The sequence below is a fragment of the Hyperoodon ampullatus genome, assembly GCF_949752795.1.
Source record: "Hyperoodon ampullatus genome assembly, chromosome: 6".
Taxonomy (NCBI): Eukaryota; Metazoa; Chordata; class Mammalia; order Artiodactyla; family Ziphiidae; genus Hyperoodon; species Hyperoodon ampullatus.
In genome coordinates, this window is record NC_136919.1 from 69,652,937 (window position 1) to 69,675,595 (window position 22,659).

At 39.4% G+C, this 22,659-nt stretch overlaps 1 protein-coding gene across 1 annotated transcript in view; it reads right to left on the reverse strand.

Annotated features, from left to right (window-relative positions):
* The window catches only part of KDM4C (lysine demethylase 4C), a 424,529-nt gene that overhangs the window by 342,234 nt on the left and 59,636 nt on the right, over window positions 1-22,659 (reverse strand). Inside the window, exons 4-5 of the mRNA XM_079705780.1 lie at window positions 21,317-21,492; window positions 15,806-15,920 (exon numbers count right to left, since the gene is read on the reverse strand). Coding sequence (XP_079561906.1) covers window positions 15,806-15,920; window positions 21,317-21,492 — 291 coding nt within the window. The remainder of the gene's footprint in view (window positions 1-15,805; window positions 15,921-21,316; window positions 21,493-22,659) is intronic.

Below are 22,659 nucleotides of genomic sequence, written 5' to 3' on the forward strand. Positions count from 1 at the left end.
ATAGAAAACTCTAACTGGAGCTGACACTACTGTGTCTGAAGCCTCACTGGCCAAACAATGAGCCAGAAAGTCAATTCTAAACTTTTATATAATCAAGGAGGGAAAAACTTCCCTGTATCCCCCTAATGACTGGAAGGGAAAGTTAGTAATTCGGTTATTATCTTTGCTAGTTTTCTTTCTTTTAAATACTACCAATCAAAAAGATGATTTTAAAAAACTGCCTTGGGCCAAGAGCAGGATTCATGGATTCACTCACAGATACGCATTCTATTAAAAAAAAAAAAACTTACTTAAAAAATAAACAGAATTGTTAACTTTATTTTACACATCTACACATGGCCCTTGCAGAAAATCCTAAAGGAATCTGAACCATAAAAGCCTTATTCTTCTTTAAAGAGGATCAATTATCTCAACATTTAATAAAATAGTAAAATCCCATATCCAGGCCCTGACAAGTTATTTTTAAATACAGGAAATTAAAAACACAACAATCTTTACTAATGTATTCATATTTTCTAGTCTATTAAGCCCTTGTCTCATTCAACTCTTTAAGGTGTATGATACTGCCATGTAAAACAGTACTTCAAAATCACTGTGTTTGTTAATAAACTTTTATAACAGAGATTGCCTAAGTACTTAGTATCTATTTTCACCTTCTTTACTAATAGAACCCCATTTAATCGAAAGAACAAAGTAGCTGCAGCTGGGTATGTATGGTTCTGGCTAATGAAACGTAACTGGACATCACTGGGCAGGGCTTCCAGGAGAAAGCTCTGAAGAGGCTGACTCCAGCAGACACAACTCCTTTGCCCTCCTTCCCTCTACCAGACATTCAGACACGATCAGCAGCTACCACAAGAGCACAAGGGTAAGAAGAATCTCATCATGAAGATGGCAGGAGAAATTTCTAGGAGTACAGGTCTACGACAACATCATGGAACCAACATGGCCCTGGACTACCTGCCTCAAATTTTTACATGAAAACTAAACAATTTGTTTCAGCCATTATTTTAAGGTCTCTACTACTGACAGCAAAATAATGTCTAATACATTTCCTCCTTAGTAGCCAAACTCATAGGTCCCCACTTCCCCCATTCCCTAATGGTTTTAAGTAAGAAAGTAATATATCAGAGTCCATGACGCTAATGTGATTCTACTAAAGAAAAAGTAGAAGCCACTTAGCTTTTGAATGGTACCAAAGTATGGGCTGGGCTTGAGCCTCTTTACAACTACTAATGCCAGGAAAATTCAATTTAGATAACGAATGTACCTCTTTCTCCCTGTTCCTCTATAGGACTCTATCTAGTTATTTGTTTTTTCCACCTTGCTTCATTTCTTCCTCAACGCTACCTCTCACTTAAAGCAATTTTAGATTTAACACACTTGAATAACACCTGGCAGAGGGCTCAAATAATACCCTTTTATTCTTCATGAAGAAAACAACTTAAGGTATTTCCAATGGTCTCATTTTCATTCCTCACAGTGAAAAATTCTGGATCATATACACAGGCTCAACATTTTTTCTTCAATAAAAAAGAAAAAACTAACAATTTTCCTGAATTAATATTCTATATTTTCTCATTTAGAACATTTGGAACATAAGTTTTTTAAAAATCAGGCTTCCCTGGTGGTGCAGTGGTTGAGAGTCTACCTGCCGATGCAGGGGACACGGGTTCGTGCCCCAGTCCGGGAAGACCCCACATGCCGCGGAGCAGCTGGGCCCATGAGCCATGGCCGCTGAGCCTGCGCGTCTGGAGCCTGTGCTCCGCAACGGGAGAGGCCACAGCGGTGAGAGGCCCGCGTACCGCAAAAAAAAAAAAAAAAAAAAAAAAAAAATACAATGTATAAACCTGCAAATAAGAAGATCATTTTATCATTTTAGTGATATCTTTCTCTTTAAAAAATTCTGTTTTAGTTAGAACATAATTAGAATCACACTCCTGGAATTCATGGCTCTCTGTTCCAGTGACCCCAAAAGCCCACTGACAGGTGGTGACTTATTTTGAGCAACGGATGCTAGGACGCTGGCGTGTGGGAGCAGCTCCCCAACCTCTCCATCTCAGCCAGACCTGCTGCTCTCTTCCCATAGTCAAGTGGATGATTTATGAGGGAAACTGTATACAATACTGGAAATCCTGTGTGGGCATTCAAGATCTTGGAGATATAGCTATACGTAGTTACCTCGGTTTATTCACTTACTATTGGATTGTGAACATTTATTTTATTATATATATCACCTTCTTGTCTGTAACAATTTGCATCATTATTTTCCTTTGTGACATACAGGTTGTTTTACATTCTTTGTTATAATATTAAAAAAAACACTGGAAAATGATTTTGGCACACAGACATCCATCCGTGTTTCTAATCATTTCTAAAATAGATTCTAGAAGCTGAAAGGTGTGGATCAATACGTCCTTTCTGACAACAGAATTATTTGAATCTTTCTACTCTATTTATAAATTTCCTCCTTAAAAAAAAAAATCAGTTTCCATGTCTGTAAAAAATCATAGTAAAGATGAAATCTAGATGATCTTCATCATTCTTTTTTTTTAAAATGGGGACAGCCCAAAGTAGGAAGGGCTTCAAGTAAACATGCTTTATCAAAGTTCTTTTGTAAACCTGCAGGCAAGGTCACCTGCAACGGGAACAGAAGAAACTTTTGCTTCTGAAGACACTAAGCATCCCATGAAGACCCTGGCAGATACTAATCCAAGAGAGGAAGAGATAGAGAGCACACAGTGTAGTTCAACGTTCTAATTATCCTTTCTGGTGACAATCTAAAATAGTAGAAAGAGGGACTTCCCTGTTGGTGCAGTGGTTAGGAATCTGCCTGCCAATGCAGGGGACACGGGTTCGATCCCTGGTCCGGAAAGATCCAACATGCCGCAGAGCAACTAAGCCCGTGCGCCACAACTACTGAGCCTGCATTCTAGAGCCCACGAGCCATAACTACTGAGCCCGCATGCCGCAACTACTGAAGCCCACACGCCTAGAGCCCATGCTCCGCAACGAGAAGCCACCACAATGAGAAGCCTGCGCACCACAATGAGAAGCCCACACACCACAATGAGAAGCCCACACACCACGACGAAGATTAGCCCCCGCTCGCCACAACTAGAGAAAGCCTGCATGCAGCAACAAAGACCCAACGCAGCCAAAAATAAATAAATAAATAAGTAAATTTATAAAAATAAAATTAATAAAATAGTAGAAAGAGAATGGGAAAAGGGATCTCCCAGCTCTGTCACTGGGTGTCATCTTGGATAAACCCTAACATTTTGGTCTGAAGTTCCTCATCTATAAATGTGTTGGCTACATCATGATGTCCAAGACTCTTTCCAGGTGAAATAATCAATGCTTTGATGATCACCAACCAAATTCAGCACTAGAACTCTGGCTTTTCACCTCTGTCTTTCATGTTCTTTTCCCTTCAGTAATTCCCACTTCTGTTTCCCTAACGCTTTCCCAGGGATGTCTGCCCTTCTAGGCATAGTGATCATTCAGTACCTCCAGAACTCTCTTAGCATCCTCGCTAAGAGAGTTCACATGCCTGATGCCCACAGATGCCCTGAATTCTCACCACAATCTCAGGGATTGTGCCAGTTCCCAAGAAGCATAATCTCTTTCCATGCCTACCCCTTTCCATGCCTACGGTACATAGTATTCACACCACCCACGGGGCACCTAGTCTGCCCTGTATGTGTTATTTATCCCTTAGGGAAACCTTTCACAACTCTGCAGCTACCAAGTTAGCACCCTCCACTGGCAAACACCTGGTATCCCTAACACTTCTCACACCCTCACAAACTACTCAGCATGGGACGCTTATGTGTTTATCAATTTAGCATTTCCAGAGACAAAACTGATTTTCCCCACAGCAATCCCACCTAACCCTATGATGTGCAAGATAGATACTTGAGGGCAGTAGCTGTGTACTCTGAGGTCAGCCTGCAACTGGGCTTAACTCTCTTCTATCGACAATTCCCTAGCAATACCCCTCTGAAAATACAGCTTCCAGAACTGCTGAAACATTCTAGATGCAATGTGTCAAGTGAACAGAACTACCATCACCTCCCCTTGTCTGGATGGCATAACTTGAGATCATGAGGCTAAGACTTCATTTACTAAAGATCAGCTGTAACATGCTGGCTGGTAATGAGTTTTGATTAACTAGAAGCCTTATTTCACAGAAGTAAAATCTGAAAGTCACAATACCAAGCCAACAGCTGTCTCTTAGCATTAAGACATGTCTAGAATGATGATATTTTCCCTTGGATGTGAAAATTACACATACAGTTAGTGTTCTGCCTTAAAATTATTTCTTATTTCAGGATAAATGATATCCTAACATGATAAAAATACAAAATGTAAAGGAACTCTGGTGACTCAAAAGTTTAAATGTTTTACCTCATTTGGAAATGCTCAGCCTCAGAAAAAATTTGTTGTCCAAGAGCACCATCTGGTGGATGAAGGTATTTAAGCTACCCCAGTGCAGGAAGATTAAAAAAAAGTCATCTATAAGGCTAAATGCCAGTAAGACTACAATTTTGGTATGAAAAGACTCCTATGCTTCAGCCAACATATTTCTTATAAAGGGGTTCTTGACAAAATTCTAATATAAAAGGAATCTACAACTCATAAAAACTCATTGTCAATGACTTCACCTTCTTGAAGAAATGTTACTTATAATAGAGCAAACATTTTTAAGCTGAAAGGAACCTCAGAGAGCTGTTAATTCAATCCCTTTCCTTCACAGACTCTAAGGCAAAGACAGAGCTTTCCTGAAAGTCACAGCTAGGGATGGCAGACCTTGACTATATAATTAATAGGTCAAATAGTCTGTGCTGTTTAATACAGCCTTCTATTTCAAGAGGCTGTGGAGAAAAAGCAAGAAATGAGGCAGTGTCAGTGGCAAAGTACCACTCTCATGGGTTAGCAATAATCTGCCCACTCCACTGTGCATTGCGGCCCAGCCTCACACTGGCCCACGCAAGACTAACAACTGTCATACCCTTCCTGCCTCCGCAGCCCCTAGGGTCCCTCTCCACCTTAGATTAATCAGCTTTCCCCTGTCCAAGAAAACCATCCTACCAATAAAAATTAGAGATAAAAAAATGTTAAATCATCCTGTTGAAGAATATCTGTAATCATGGCAAAGCATTCATATTTGTTAAAACGGGAGGGAAAAAAGACAAAACCATGATACCATGATATCACCATGATACCACACCTGTTAAAAGAAATACAATTATTGAGCACAAAGTAGGGGAGAAACATTGGAAGGGAATACACTAAACTTTTTTGACAGCTCTTGTCTCTGAATGCCAGGATTACGAGTGATTTCAATTTTCTCTGTCATATAATGCTTTCCATCATTTTTTATATTAACATTTATATTAACAAAAAGGTAATTTTTACCTATAAAATTTATGCATTTATAATCATAGACTATAAAGAAAACTTAAAAGGGAAACTAGAGGGCTTCTCTGGTGACGCAGTGGTTGAGAGTCTGCCTGCTAATGCAGGGGATGCGGGTTCGGGCCCTGGTCTGGGAGGATCCCACGTGCCGCAGAGCAACTGGGCCCGTGAGCCACGGCTGCTGAGCCTGCGCGTCTGGAGCCTGTGCTCCTCAACAAGAGAGGCTGCGACAGTGAGAGGCCCGCGCACCGCGATGAAGAGTGGCCCCCACTTGCCACAACTGGAGAAAGCCCTCGCGCAGAAACGAAGAACCAACACAGCAAAAATAAATTAATTAATTAATAAAAGAAAAGAAAAGGGAAACTAGAAAGAGGATCCCCATACACACCCATCCATCCAGTACATGCATAGTTAAAAAAAAAAATAAAAAATTTTTCCCCAGCTCTCAAGGAGAAATATGCAGTATAAGACATTATATTTTTTTGTCTTAAGGTTTGTCACTGTATTTTTCAAACTGTTTTGAATTTTCTATCAATTATCTGTTAATAAATAACTGGATGACAAAAGCGATAGACTAGCAACTTAATATTAAAGGAAAATCTTGGAAATACAGTTTAAAATATTTTATATATCTTAAGACGCAGGGACTTGAGTTCACATCCTAAGCCCATTTTCTGCTTGTAAAATTTTGCCTGAGTTATATGTCAGAATTTATGGCATGATGCTCCCCAAATAACTCCATGACTTCTTGTTTGAGAACCTCTGTCTCGTAATGTGATTAGGTCTCTGAGGTTCATAGCAGGGACACAGTTACCTGAAGGTCAGTAACCAAGAATGGAAACTGTTACCTTCCTTGGAGATCCCTGCATCATCTATATAGAGTGAGATCAGAGAAGGAATCTTTTGCTAAATATCTTAAGGCAGAGGTTTTCAAAATGTTGTCTGGGGGCCATTGGGAGACCTCCAGATCCCATCAGGGTCTGTGGCATCAAAACTGTTTTCATAATTATACCAAGACATTATTCTCCTTTTTCACTCTCATTCTCGCATCAGTGTTAGGTAGAGTTTTCAGGAGGCTATATGATATTACAACAGATTAAATGCAAAAGTAGATATAAGAATCCAGAGGGGTTTTCAATTAAGCTAGACATTAGTAACTTGAAAAAAATGTAAAATAATGCCACTTCTCTCACTAAACTTTGTGTGTAGGAAAATACAGTCATTTTTTTTATTAAAATAGGAATGTTATGTAACATTATTTTTAATGAATTAAATATTTTTAAACATTCTCAGTTTTAATTTCCAATACAATAAACAAGGATAGATACAACCTACATAAACAAAAGCTCTTTGAGGTCCACAATAAATTATTAGAAATATAAATGGGCGCTGAGACCCGAACTACTGTCTCAGGATACTAGTGTTCAGAAAAACAAACACTGAAGAAGATCACTCTGACCCATCCCTCTTCCTCCTTACTCAAAGCACTTTCCAAGCCTCTTGCTATGACCAGTCCACCTGGTAGACCATTATCTGATCACACTTTCTAAAGCATGATTCTGATCCTATCACTTCCCTATTGAAAAATCTCAAACGTTCTTCAAGACGTAGAGAATGATAACCAAAAATACTCAGGAAACTCCATGATCTAGCCTCCGCCTATTTTTCTAATGTCATGCACTCAACAATTCTATCATTATTTAGGTGCATTATTTGAAGCAGATGCTATGACAGGGGCTGGGGCTGGAGAGTCTATAAGAAATGATACCTGCCATCACTGGACTCAGAGTTTACTGAGAGAAACAGAAATAATACAGGTATCCTTCATTTTCTGTACTAATTTTCCAAATACCTGCTGTAATAACATATTTTTTTACCCAAAATTCACTGTCCAAATCAAAAACTCTCCACAATGACTTGTGAACGTCCACCAACAGAACGGTTTCAGTTGTATACAAATCTAGGTAAGATAATATAGACAGCAATTCAGTTGTATCTCAGCTCTTGTCCCAAAATGATTATGCCTTGTGCCCAGATTAAATGTATTGGGCATCACTGCTATCATCTTCCAATCATTATTGGTGAAAATGTCTTCTGCAAATGTGGAAAAGCCTGAAAAGAAGGTAAGTGAGCATAAGAGTCCTAGAAAAGCCCACACATTAGAAAGACTTGAAGGTGATGGTGTGCAGTGAGGGAGAGAAGCACATAAGATATGATCACGATATGTCCATACCTAACAACATAGCAGTGTTGCTCCTGGAAAGCTTAATCGTGTTACTCGAACCAACACCATATATGAAAAACTAGAAAAACTCCTTGTGCTGTGGACTGACAGTCATTCTTAGTGTAGGAGACCACTGAGTACCAGGCTGGTAGAGGAGAGGGTGGACACCTTCAGTGATCTGGAGGCAGCTGCAAATGGGAGGAACATGATTCAGTGAAGGAGCTGAGTTTCAAAGCAAGACTGGGAGATTTAAGAGCAGTGAGAGACTGCACAAGTTGTGGATCACGGGTGAAGCAGCTTCCCCTCACAGTGAGATGTGCTATCTTCCTCCAGTGAACTGCTGAAAACTATCATCGAAGATGGTTACACACAAGGGAAACGGTCAGTCTTAATGCCATGCCATCTCATAGGTTTATTCAGAAGAAAGAAGTACTTAGACACAAAGCATCCAAAGAAGGCTACATTACTGTGAAGTAGGAACCTTGCTGGTACACTACTATGAAAACATCATCTCAAAGGGGCCACTGCAGACAACAATGCCTGTTAGGATATGAATGAAGTATTCAAAGCAGGAAGCCTGGACGATGGAGGAGACAGGTGAGGCTTAGGGGAAGAGGTGTCTGTCACCACTCAACAAAGGGAAAATCTTGCAAAGAAGACTCTTGAAAACAGTGTTATCAAGAAGGTAACAGCCAGCTTAAGGAAAGCATGTGGGACTTCATTTTTAAACCTCAATTTAATGAACCATTATCATCATTAAGAAGCTCACCACTATATACATGATACGTATTGTTAGAAATGCAGCCCCAAAGAGCACAGAACACAAGCCTGAATGACTTAATGCCACTGTACTAGTGTAAGTAAAAAATGTTGATGCCGATTCTTAGCTCTCACACACAGAACAAAGAGATGCACTCCGTCTTCAAAGGTCTGTGGAAGCATGGCTATTGGCTATCCCAGAAATGGTCTACCTCCTTTTTTCCCTGCAGATATCTGTTTATTTTCATGTTCCTTAGTCAAACTGAATCACCCCACACAGTTATATCACTTTTTTCTACCTGTTCATCTTTTCTCTTTATCTGTCTTCTTTTTGTGTGTTTGTTTCCTGAAGTAACTCCCATGTTTCTTTCATCAGAGGACTTATTTTTTTTTTTTTTTTTTTTTTTTTGCAGTACGTGGGCCTCTCACTGTTGTGGCCTCTCCCGTTGCAGAGCACAGGCTCCAGACGCACAGGCTCAGCAGCCATGGCTCACGGGCCCAGCCGCTCCGCAGCATGTGGGATCTTCCCGGACCGGGGCACGAACCCACGTCCACTGCATCGGCAGGCAGACTCTCAACCACTGCGCCACCAGGGAAGCCCCAGAGGACTTATTTTTTAAATGTACAGTTAGCAAAGGCTAATTAAAGCTTTCTCCTTTTTTTTTTTTTGGCCATGCTGCACGGCTTGCAGGATCTCAGTTCCCTGACCAGGGACTGAACCCAGGCCCTTGGCAGTGAAAGGGTGGAGTCCTAACCACTGGACGGCCAGGGAATTCCTTAATTAAAACTTTCTTTATCAGTGGACCAGCCCTTAGTAAAACACAACCAAAAAAAAAAAAAGTTTCAGATCTTAGGACTCTTATGCTTCTATTACTGTTTCCAAGGAATCACCTAGGGCCACTCAAGAATACAGGTGGCTCTATTTCTAAGTTCAGGAACTTCTTTACTTACAGAAGGTCCCTGACATCACCAAATTTCATTTCAAGGTATCAACATAGTCAATCTCATTCTCCAAAAACATTCAGAATTTCATCTGTATTTCAAAAAAAGTTTTGAGCACCCTTCCCCAAGAGCAAATAATTGTGCCTCTATATTAGGGGTTGGCAAACTTTTTCTGCAAAGGGCAAGACAGTAAATATTTTAGCTTTTGTGGGCCATACAATCTCTGTCACAACTACTCAACTCTCCCACTGTAGTGCAAAAAAGCCAGGCACATATAATATGAAGATAAACAATAAGGCTATGCTCCAATTAAACTTTATTTACAAAGACAAGCAATAGGCAGAATCTGGCTGCCAAGCCAGGCTTTGCATCATACACCCAAAGACTGGGCTTTGTCATGTCATGCCTTTGAAAGTCTTGGCATTTTGGTTTAAAAACTAATAACTTGCTTAAATCATGTTACTGATACTGCTGCCACAGGCTGCTGCTGCCCATGGTGTTGACTGAGATTTTTAAGTATATATATCCTAAGGAAATCAAGCTCTGAAAGCAGCAGTGGAATGAAAGAAGGGCCAAGACTCATCCCCTGGAATCTCCAGGCCCTACTTACTCCCTTTACTATCAAGGCCGATTTTTTTTTTTTTTTTTTTTTTTTTGCGGTACGCGGGCCTCTCACTGCTGTGGCCTCTCCCGTTGCAGATCACAGGCTCCGGACGCGCAGGCCCAGCGGCCATGACTCACGGGCCCAGCCGCTCCGCGGCATGTGGGATCTTCCCGGCCCGGGGCACGAATCCGTGTCCCCTGCATCGGCAGGCGGACTCTCAACCACTGCGCCACCAGGGAAGCCCTCAAGGCTGACTGTCCTCAAGTAGTCCTTCATGAACACTCTCACTCCTAATTCCTGTGGTGTACCCAAGCCTGGATCAACACTACAATGGCACCTCTTTTTGCCCCTTAACAGACTTGCCTGGTGCTGCAAGACAAACATCTGAGCAGAAGGGGCCCTCACAGCCCCATCACCGGCCAGGCTCCCTCAGACCCCACAGCCACTATTCCAGGTCTGCCTCACCCTCCTCAAGACCAGGCTCACCAAAAAGCCTCCAAATTCAGTAAAAATACAAAGACTATTAAGTTCAGTCTTACCCTCAAATTTACCTAGTTTCATCCCCATTCTTCTCTCTCCTTCCTTTACCTGACTTGAACTTGCTCCTCTAGGCCAATCTTAGATGCCATGTCTCCAACAAAAAGTCTTCCTTCAACGCCAAGCTACTATAAGTGCCTCTGCTCTGGGCTCCCTGGAACCCCACACTTGCCTTTACAGCCAAGCTCATTACATCCTACTGCCCCTTTGCCCCTCAAGCCTGTGAATTATTGAGAACCAGGATCCTCATTCATCTTTGCACCCTGCACAAACTGTTTCTCTTACCTTCCCCACACCCTCTCCAAGAACTCCCATCCCCACCAAGAAAAGGTTATGGTTTTTCAACCCTTCTTTTAACATTAAAGGAAAAAGCCGTAACTAGAAATTGGGGGGGGGGGAATTGAACTACAATTTGATGACTATAATCCCTTTCAAAATAATGCCGTGAACCATAACAAACCAATTCCCAATACAATTTAAATTGAGCTGAGCAGTTAAACAATGCAAAGATACAATAGTGAAAAGCAAAACAATACATGGGCTTTTATTCAATGCACATTCATTGTGATGATTTCAAATGTTCCTGACAGTTACAAGTTATCATTACACTCACTCTTCATCACTCTCCTTAATGCACTCTTTCTCTTGTTACCCTCCAGCTACCTCAAGGGGGCAAATACAGTTATTTTTCATTTGCTTGAATTTAGTTGTCTTGAGTGTGACTGGTTTCATTTACCAGTAGCAGTTTACAACATCTCTCTTATGTCTGTCTTTATGATACAAAAGCATTGAAAACGTCAGCTCAGTTCTGGAGCTACTAAATGCTCCTACAAAAATTCCATAAAATACTATGCCTTGTAAGTCCTACCAAAATGACAGATTCCTGGCTCCAAAACCTGTAAATAATGAGGATGTTTTAAAACTGCATGTTTACAAACCAGCGGATTTTGTTCATTGGATTTTAATAACTAAAGTTACTCAAATCTGAAGTCTAAAGTCAACGTTCCCTTGAAGCAATGCCATTGTGTAACTGGTTGTCAAACACAAGCGGTAAATTAATAAGCACTGCAAACCAATGTCCATCACCCTCAGCTGTGCTGTCAACAATTATGTTATTTTAACTATCAAATGTGTAAAGCCAGTTCAGGGCAGTTTTATGTTGACTGTTCTGAAAATCGTATGCTGCTTCTACCTCTTAATTATATTTGCAAAAAGGAACAAAGAGCTCAATGATCCCAAGGTATGGTTAGAAAAAAATCTTGGATTGCGTTTTATTTTATTTTTGAGCCCTGAGACATGCAACCTCTCAGCCCAAGATCCAGATGATTCCTCCGCTCAGTCTTCCTTTTAGAAACCTGCAAACTTGCCAGGATACCACAGGGATGAAACCACAGAGAAGGCACAAAATAAACCATTAGCTCAGGGGAAATTTGTAGGTGACCCAGACCTAGTTGTACACATTTCCACAACTGTGAGACTGACTATACATAATTACTTCCTTAAAACTGGTGTGGGGAATAAGAGCACCGGGCAGCCAGTCTACTAGCCTCGTAACTTTGAGAAAACACTTTAACTTTGCTGGGCCCCAACTGAAAATACCAACTGTATTTGCTTGGCCTCACCCATTTCAGTGGAAATCCCAGAGAAGCTGTTTTACTAAGACAAGGTGCCATCTTCTGTAAGGAAGCTTCACTACTAATGGCACTCATTTTCCCAAACATAAGTAACAATAACATGTCAAACTTAAAGAATATACTTGGAGTATAAATGAATCACTTGGCTGTTCAGCAGAAAGTAACACAACACTGTAAATCAACTATATTTCAATTTAAACAAAAAAGAATATACTTGGAATTGAAATACCAAAAAAAAAAAAAAAAAAAAGCAAAGACAATACAAGGTACACTCTAAAACTGGCTGGGGTTAGAATACACTAAAATGATCCTCTGGAGACCAATACTGAAAATGCTTCTAAAGCAAAAAAACTGTTAAAATCTCTCAGCCTTTGAGATGGGGAAACACAAACACACATGCAAGCACATGCATACATATATATACACACACTGACATAAAATAAAAGGCCACCATGTTTGGGAAAAGCATCTTGGGAACTTGTATAGAAATCAGCGATTTTTAGAAGGTGGCTGCTCTCATCTGCCGATCCTGGACTTCAGCTGCAACATTTCCAGCCTGCAGCCAGCCCTGCTCGCTTCAGACTATCCCCACAATCTGAATTGGCTCTGGCCAGTCTATCCTGTTACTGTTTGTCCTGAAATCAGTGGGTTTTGTATGCTGATAGACTTGCTCGGTTTGTCTTAAGTCTGAAGTCAAGGGGAGATTCTGTCAGCAACCAAGGACCTCTGTTCAGTCCTGAATGGCGGGTTTTTCCTCCAATCCCAGGACTTGTTCCTATACTTGGTGCTCCTAAGTGTATAGTTATACCACCCCTTAGATTGTCTAGTTAGTTAATATATTGTGCAGTGTTAAACACATTGCACCCTTAAAGCTGTTTGCCCATTTTATCTTTATTTCAAAAGTCTGAACATATGGCTAGCATATGCTTGAACTCTTGGTGAAAGTTAAATGCTAATAAAATAGGATACCCAAAATAAATAAATAAATAAATGGCCAAAAGGAAATCATAAAGGGGTTATGTTTGTTTGGTAAGCTTATGAGTAATTTTTTTCTTCATTTTTTCTCTATTTTTCAATTTTTCTACATGAGCATGTACAAACTTAAACAAAAATTCTCAACAGGGATGTTACTTACACTAGTGAAAATACGAAAGGGGGAAGAGAAAGGATGTTTTCCCTTTCTTTAACTTTTATTTTTAGTATTTCAAACATACACATATTCTAAACATCATGTATCCATCATCTAGCTCCATTTAACAATACTTTTCCAATCTTTATTCAACGAAAGTCATACCACTTTATTTCCTGAGGTATTTTAAAAACAAACCCTAGGGGAATTCCCTGGTGGTCCAATAGTTAAGGCTCGGTGCTTTCACTGCTGTGGCCGGGGTTCAATCCCTGACTGGGGAACTAGGATCCTGCAAGCCGCACAGCGCGGCCAAAAAAATTAATTAATTTAAAAAACAAAACAAAACAAATCCCAGACTGCATGTTATCTAACCTATATATTTTTCAGTGTGTATTGTCAGTTGACAAGAAAAAATATATATAGCCACCATGTCATCATCACGTCTAATAGAACAGTAATTCCATAGTATCTATCATTTCAAAAATAAGAATGGTCCTTTCAATAACAGTGTTCAACAACTGAAGATCCATATAGAAAAACTAAAACTGTGCCACTACCTCATATCCAGAAATGTATTATAACGAACTGTAACTCAATAAGAAAAGCATGACAAAAAAAAAGAAAAAAGTACAAGAGGCTTGAACAGGCATTTTGATAAAGAGGAAATCCAAACAGCCAATGAACATAAAAGGAAAAAATCATGATGTTCTTTAAAACCACAAGAACCTACAACACACTCCCATTTAATTTTAGAATGTCTAAGTGTCAGGGAGGCTGTTGGGCAATGGGAAGTAGCAAACACTGGTATAGAAAGGTGTAAACTGGAAAATAGTTTTGTTCTAAAACTACCCATGTGTATACCCTATAATCACTCCTTTGGAGGAAAAGTAGGAGACTATAATAGGTAAAGGGGACAGATAGGGGAAAGGTAGCGTGCCCATAATGTTTTCCTTGATGTCAGGGATGGTACATAGGTATTCACCTTACAATAATTCATGAAGCTCTAAGTTTATGTTTTATCCACTTTCCAGCTTGTTTTATATTCCAAAATATAAACAGTTTAAAAATAGTACAAAATTGACTTAGTCAAGGATTATCAATGGAGGCAAATTCACTGGGTGAAAGGCTATTGGGAACAGGATATTCATCTAGCCTCTAAATATTACTCTATAGCACACTTATTAACTTTAAAGGGAAATCCCTGGAGGGATCCTTCATATGGGGAAAAAAGCAGATTATAAAGAACACTACTGGGAAAATCAGGGATCTTAGAGTATGGTTTCTATATTAGATGACATTATGTAAATGTTAAATTGCCTTATAACTGAAAGAAACATGCTGAAATAATTAAGGGTGAATTGTCATGATGTCTGCAACTTACTTTCAAATGTTACAGCATAAAGACAGAGAGACAGAGACACAGACAGAGTGACAGAGAAACAAAAAGCAAATGTGGCAAATATTAACAACTAGTGAATCCATGTGAGGGCATCCAGGTGTTCACTCCATCACTTCAACTTTTTGGTAGGCAAGAAATTTCTCTAAATAAAACAATGGGAGAGGGGATAAAAGGTTTCAAAAAGGAAAGATTTTTTTAAAAAAATAGGATTTCAAGTAGTATCAGGGGAGGCAAGAAGGATTAGATTATATCAAGCAGATTATGCTCTCATGAAAAATAACTGGAAAAACTGTAATATGTACTTTTAAAAAAGAAAAAATTCTCACAATTTGTGTGCGGGGGGATAAAAAAGAGAATATAAGCATGTTTTGTTTTGTTTTTGCTTTATACATTCATTCATTCATTCATTTATTTTTGGCTGTGTTGGATCTTTGTTGCTGCACGCAGGCTTTCTCTAGTTGCAGCAAGCGGGGGCTACTCTTTGTTGTGGTGCTCGGGCTTCTCATTGTGGTGGCTTCTCTTGTTGTGGAGCACGGGCTCTAGGTGCGCAGGCTTCAGTAGTTGCGGCACACTGGCCTAGCAGTTGTGGCTCGCAGGCTCTAGAGCACAGGCTCAATAGTTGTGGCGCACGGGCTTAGTTGCTCCGCGGCATGTGGGATCTTCCCAGACCAGGGCTCGAACCCATGTCCCCTGCATTGGCAGGCGGATTCTTAACCACTGTGCCACCAGGGAAGTCCTATAAGCATGTTTAATATAACTTTTTCAAATGATTAGGGGAAAACTACAGGAAGAATACATATTACAATACTGCTTTTGCCTTAAGATGGTACTATTATGAATAATATTTCCTGTTTTCCAGGTATTTTTATAATGTGCTTTGCTTTTAAAAAGTTTGAGTGTGATTTGAAGATCAGCCAGATAACCACATACTATATTACTGTTGAACAGGCTCACATATTTGTACAATTAGCTGGTTTCAATGTAAAAAACAGAAGCAGCAGAAATCATACTGATGTGTCTTTACTTCCTCTTGTCCTGTGGAGAATTATGGGTCACACAAAGCACAACAAATGACTACTTCTTGACCACCAAAAATGGTAACAAAAATAGTAACATGAAATGATGCTTTACAAAACCCACTGTAATAGAACTATACCTCATCATATATGCTCCCATTAACGTCTGCACCATAGATAGGTGCCACGAAGGTTAAGTTCTTCCAGTACTTGCGCTCCAAATCTTCATAATCCAAGTATCTCGGAGTACGGTACCTGGAAAAGGGAGATGAAACAAAGCACAAAGCAGTAAGACAATTTTAAGATTTTCCCTACCCATTTGATTTAAATCACTTTCTAAACAAAATTCTATCAAAATGAAATCACTGCAGCAGCTCATGTTGTCAAATCTGACAAGTAAATATATAAATGTGTTTATCATAGATCTCTGAAGACTCTAAGATTCCTAATAACTATATGAAAACCTCATTTTTTGATGAATAAGAAAAATATTTTTATGAAAGTATCAACAATAGAAAACTACTTAATATTATTTTAGCTTTCAAAATATTTTCTAAAATCTTTAACCAATTATACTATACTAGGACATTTTAGAGATTTACATGTAAAAGACAAACATATAACTTAGAATAAAAGACTTACAAAGACAAAACATATAACCTAGAATATATGTAATTTGTTATATATAATTTAATATTTATTATTAATTATATGTAATTCACTTAAAATTTCTCATATTTTTCTATAGAAAAATTGACAAAGGACAATCTCACTAAAAATCCAAGAAAGTAAAACTAAAATATTTTGCACCTATCAGATTGGCAAATGCTTAATATATAAATGGTGGTAAAGAATGAAACTTCTCTTACACAGCTGGAGTCGGGGTATATACTGGTACCAGAGTATAATTTTTCAGTAGCCTTAAAAAATGTCCCTTTGACCCTATAATTCAACTCTAGAAATTCATCTCAACAACACAGAGATGTATACAATGATATATGACCCAGGATGTTGCTGAGCATTAACTGAAACCTCAAGCTTACGTCCAGCAACTAGGACTACGTTAAATAAAAGAACACAAAATAAGGCAGATCTTTCTGTATAGTGACATTAAAATCTTTCCACAGTGAATAAAGCAGATTACAGAACAGTAAATATACTATGATCCTATTTACATAAAAAAGATCTGTAACTGTACATTAAATGGTCAGAAAGAAATATACTCTAAACTATTAATACTAATGGTTTTCTCTTACATAGGAATTACAGAAAGGCACTTCTCTGTATTATTTGGATTTTGAACAATAATCTTATATTATTACCAAAAAAAAATACAATGTTTCTACAGGAAAAATAAATTAGCAAAGAAATCAACAAACTGAGAAAACAATGGAACACACATAGTGAAAAAGGTGTTTAGCAGAAGCAGCAATCCCTATAAAGCCTACTGGACATTTTATTTTATTTTATTTTATTTTATTTATTTATTTATATATTTTTTTTGCGGTAGGCGGGCCTCTCACTGTTGTGGCCTCTCCCCTCGCGGAGCACAGGCTCCGGAGCACAGGCTCAGTGGCCATGGCTCACGGGCCCAGCCGCTCCGCGGCATGTGGGATCCTCCCAGACCGGGGCACGAACCCGCGTCCCCTGCATCGGCAGGCGGACTCTCAACCACTGCGCCACCAGGGAAGCCCTACTGGACATTTTAGATTGAAGAATTATAGAACAAGAAACATCTACATCTACTACACTGGGGATGCCAAACTGGTTATCTAAGCAATAAGCGAGAATGCCAAACAATTTAACAACTGTATTTGAAATACAGAGTAATTTACAGATTTAATCTCACAGGGCAACCAAAAATAAAAAGGATGGGCATGAAAGAATCCACTCCACTTCATTCTAATGCTTTGATTAGAGGGTTCCAATAGTAACAGACATTCCAGGCACAAGCTAAACAAGCTAACCAGAGGTCAGAGTCAGGTGACAAAAAAAGGTAGCAAAGATGCTGTTTATTATGACTTCTAAAGAAACTTCTTAGATTTTAGAAACTGAAAGCCTAAACTGCCTTTCACTATGAGAAGACCTAAAAAATCTATCACCATATACTCACCCAGTCAGGATCAATTTTTAGCAACCCATAACTCTAAGAAAGAAAGCTATAGTTTGGTATTAGCTATTGAGGTTAAAGTCTAAAATCCCTGAATATTTGAAATAAACACTGATACTAAACTTGGAAAAAGGGACCAGTTCACTTACTTGGTACCTGATTATAATGAAACCTGGCTACAGTTTCCATCCCTAATGGACTGCCAAACAATCACGCCTATTCCACAAATCCAGCGTCAACTTGCTCAAAACTGATTCAACCACACTTCTTACCCAGAACCTTACATTCACTATAGCACAGCTGTTAAGAGACAGGGCTCCAGAACCAGACTGCTTGGATCTAAATCCAGGCTTTGCCATTTATAAGCTACATAACCGAGGACAGGAGACTGAATCTCTCTGGACCTCAGTTATTCCTGTATAAAACAGGGATAATAACAATTGAGCTGTTGTGAAGACTCCATCAGATAATTCTGTAAAGCACTTAGCTCCATGCCTAGAAGAAAGTACAGATCAACAATGTAAGCGATGGGAAGCAGCGTATTACTCACCTCCACAAACTTTTATAGTAAAGATATGTTGGAGGTCTCCAGATTTTCTTTGGACTAAGTTATGTTATTAACCAAATGAGCGTGTTATCCTCTCTACCACCAAGCACATTATGTACTGTGTACCTATGCAAGGGCATGTACTGAAGGAGAACAGATGAACAGAAAGACCAGAAAAATGCCTCTTGCCTACCATGAAAATTAGTCCCATCTTAGGACCATTCCATAACTGTTACGAAGACCATGTGATCCTAGTGTAGCTGTGAGTGGACAAGTAGAGCCTTGGCTTGAGTCTTAAAAGCCATTTCACTGACATTTGAAATAAATTTTCATATGAAACTCACAGAGGAAATATAAAAATATAAATTTCAAAGGTAACAACAGGGGCTTCCCTGGTGACGCAGTGGTTGAGAGTCCACCTGCCGATGCAGGGGACACAGGTTTGTGCCCCAGTCCGGGAAGATCCCACATGTTGCGGAGCGGCTGGGCCCCTTGAGCCATGGCCGCTGAGCCTGCGAGTCCGGAGCCTGTGCTCCGCAATGGGAGAGGCCACAACAGTGAGAGGCCCGCGTACCACAAAAAAAAAAAAAGAAGTTGGATAGGGACTTCTGTGGTGGCGCAGTGGTTAAGAATCCACCTGCCAATGCCGGGGACATGGGTTTGAGTCCTGGTCCGGGAAGATCCCACGCACCATGGACAACTAAGCCCATGTGCCACAACTACTGAGCCTACTCTCTAGAACTCATGAGTCACAACTACTGAGCCCACATGCCACAACTACTGAAGCCCGCACACCTAGAGCCCATGCTCCACAACAAAGAAGCCACCACAATGAGAAGCCTGCACCACAACAAAGAGGAGCCCCCTCTTGCCACAACTAGAGAAAGCCCATGTGCAACAACGAAGACCCAACGCAGCCAAAAATTAATTAATTAATGAATTAAGTTAAGAGGAAAAAAAGAAAAGAAAATATCTTTCTAACACTGGGTTAGGAAAAAAAAAGTTGGATAAAATTGCTTCTGCAATCTTGTTTTAGCATTGAACTTATTAAAGAGTTCTTAAAGAGTATAAAAGCAAACAAGTCTAGTCCATGATAAAAGTTTCACATTCTCAATCAATGAAATCTGAAACAATGAGGCTTTACTAATGCCTATGAAAAAAAATTCAATTGTTATAAAGCAGAAACTAACACACCATTGTAAAGCAATTATACTCCAATAAAGATGTTTTAAAAAAATTCAAGAGGGACTTGAATTAATTATAAAATGTCTAATTGCTTTGGATTAGCCAGAATGCTCCATAATAGGAACTTCACACAGAAAAAAGATTCTTCAAGTACCATCAAGTGCTTACTATGTCAAATATAAATTTTTTTAAAAAGATATCAACTAAATTTATCCAAAGGACTTAATCTCATGAATACCTATCCAGAGAATTTAGACACTGATGTTTTTTGGTTGGATGATTGGTTGGTTGGTTTTAGGTTTGCTTTTTTTTTCCAGATTAATATTTTGATCTAAGGCCTTAACCACCATATCAGAAACTTAAAAAAAAAAAAAACGGGCGGGGGGCAATTTAATAATAATCATAACTGTGATAGTTTCTAAATTATATCCACAAATTCTTTGATACACCTCCCTTCAAGACTTACAGCTTAATTCTCCTCCCCTTAAGTATGAGCTGCATTTGGCTTATAACAAATAGAATATGGCAGAAATGACAGTCAAGAAACAGGTCATGAAAAGACATTGTGTCTTCATCTTGGTAACTCCTGGATCACTTGCTTTGGAAGAAGCCAGCTGCCACAACATAAGGAGCAGTTCATGTGGCAAAGGACTCAGGACTCCAGCCAACTGCCACGTAAGGGGAGCAATCTTGGGAGAAAATCTTCTAGTCACAGTCAAGCCTTCAGGTGACAGCAGCCCCAGCCAACTTGAATGCAACCTCAGGAGAGGCCCTGAGCCACAGCCACCTGGCTGAGTCACTCTCAGATTCCTGACCTTAAGAAACTGAGATGTTAACTGTTTATTGATTTAAGATACTAAGGTTTGGGGTGATTTGTTAGATAGCAGCAGGTGACTAACACAATAATGGTGGCCCTTCAAGTCATTCAAGGATTTTCTTTTTAAATTACTCATCTTCTAATATATATAACTTATCATTTAAGACTTAAACATTGTCGGGACTTCCCTGGTGGCGCAGTGGTTAAGAATCTGCCTGCCAATGCAGAGGACACGGGTTCGACCCTTGCTCCAGGAAGATCCCACATGCCGCGAAGCAACTAAGCCCGTGCGCCACAACCACTGAGCCTGCACTCTAGAGCCCGTGAGCCACAACTACTGAGCCCGCAAGCCACAACTACTGAGCCCACGTGCCACAACTACTGAAGCCCGCGCGCCTGTGTGAGAGTAGTTACACCATGGAAATAGGCAAAAACCACAAATCAGGGTTCCCCCACCTCCCCGGAAAGTTGTTGGAGCCCATGCTCTGCAACAAGAGAAGCCACCGCAATGAGAAGCCCGCGCACCACAACGAAGAGTAGCCCCCCGCTCAATGCCAACTAGGGAAAGCCCACGTGCAGCAACAAAGACCCAACGCAGCCAAAAATAATTAATTAATTTTTTTTAAAAAGAGGAATGCTTTTTAAAAAAAAAAAAAAGACTTAAACATTGTCACACACAGAAGAAAATCTGCCTAACAAAGATGAATCAAGTGTAGAATCAAAAACTCATGGCAACTAAAAGATAGGAAAAAAACCATTTACAAATATTATGAATGAGATGATAAAAGGAGGAACAATTTCTCTAGTAGTAAACTAAAGTAAGTAGGCAGGCAACCACCTGAAAAACAGAAAACAGTAACAGTTAAATGAGGACTGAAAGAGATAGTGCAGAAGACTCCTGCTTTTCACCACAAGCTCCCATCTACTTGGTTTCTTACCATGTTCACCTATATCTTCGAAAGAAATAAAAATAGTAAACTGAATCTACTCACTTGGCACTGTTGGCCAGCTGCCTGAACTCCTTCACTGTCATGGCTCTTTTCTGGATGTTGTATTGAGTGAACAGTCCTGACTGTCCTGTGACCATCTGCTGAATTGGCGCTGGAATCAGCAAATTGTCAATGTCATCATAGCACTGCCTTGGCTTCCACTCCTTAGGAGGAATCACCTAAAAGTAAAATAATAAAATATTATTTGGAAAACATTCCGGATAGTTATTTAGCTTTCCTATTCCCACAGAATACAAGTGAAGAATTTCTCAGCATTTATATGACAAATGTGTAAAAGAACTGTGAAGATTCACATTAAAGGAAATGCTTGCATTCTCCCAAATATTCACCTTACTGACATGACTTTTTTAAAACAGCAAAATTTACTGAGTACTTACTATACAAAATACTGTACTTGTCCTAACTTATTTTTTAGTGGCTACTGTTAACCTCTCTATTTTAAAGGTAAAATTGAGAGACACACAAAAGTAAAATAACTTGCTAGAGTTCAAGTGCTGTTTATAGTACCATGAGAAAAATAAGTATTGGTTTAGTTGATATCTTTTCTTTAAACACCTCTCACACAATATGGCAAATGGGAGTGGTGTGCAAGTAAATGTTTAACCAACAACTTTCTGGGGAGGTGGGGAAACCCTGATTTGTGGGTTTTGCCTATTTCCATGGTGTAACTACTCCCGCCATGGCCAATTTGAGCTTACCAATGTGATGTCACTGAACATGGGGTTGGAAAAGATGTGCACTCTCGATTCTCATGTGCCTGTATGAAGTAGCTCAGCACAGCACTGCTTTCCCATAGTATTTCAAAACTTAATTACTAACAATGAAAAGATCATCAACAGTAAAACCAAAAATACATATTCATATGATCAAAAATTAGAAGGAACAAAGTTATGAATTGAGTAATGGTTTATAGCTGGAATTTATCCACCTTTAGAACTTATCCTAATTTTTAAAGACAAACTTCTTTTAAAAATTTAATTGCAAAATATAGATAGCACACATACAAAAAATGCATAATCACAAATATGTAGCTTTGTGAGTTATTATAAAGCAAACACCAGAGTACCCACTGCTCAGGTGTGAGAAGTAAGATACTTCTGGCACCCCAGAGGTCCTGGTACCCTTTTCCAAATACATCCCCCTGTTACTCAAAAGGTGGTCACCATCATGGCACTTACGCTATTAATCTCCTTGCTGGGCTTTATAGTTTTACGTCTGTGTGTAAACCCTAACAACAGTTTTTTAAATGTACAGAAACATAAGCATCCATATATACATACATTCTTTACCTTTTATATTTTACTCAATATTTTTGTGAGATTCAA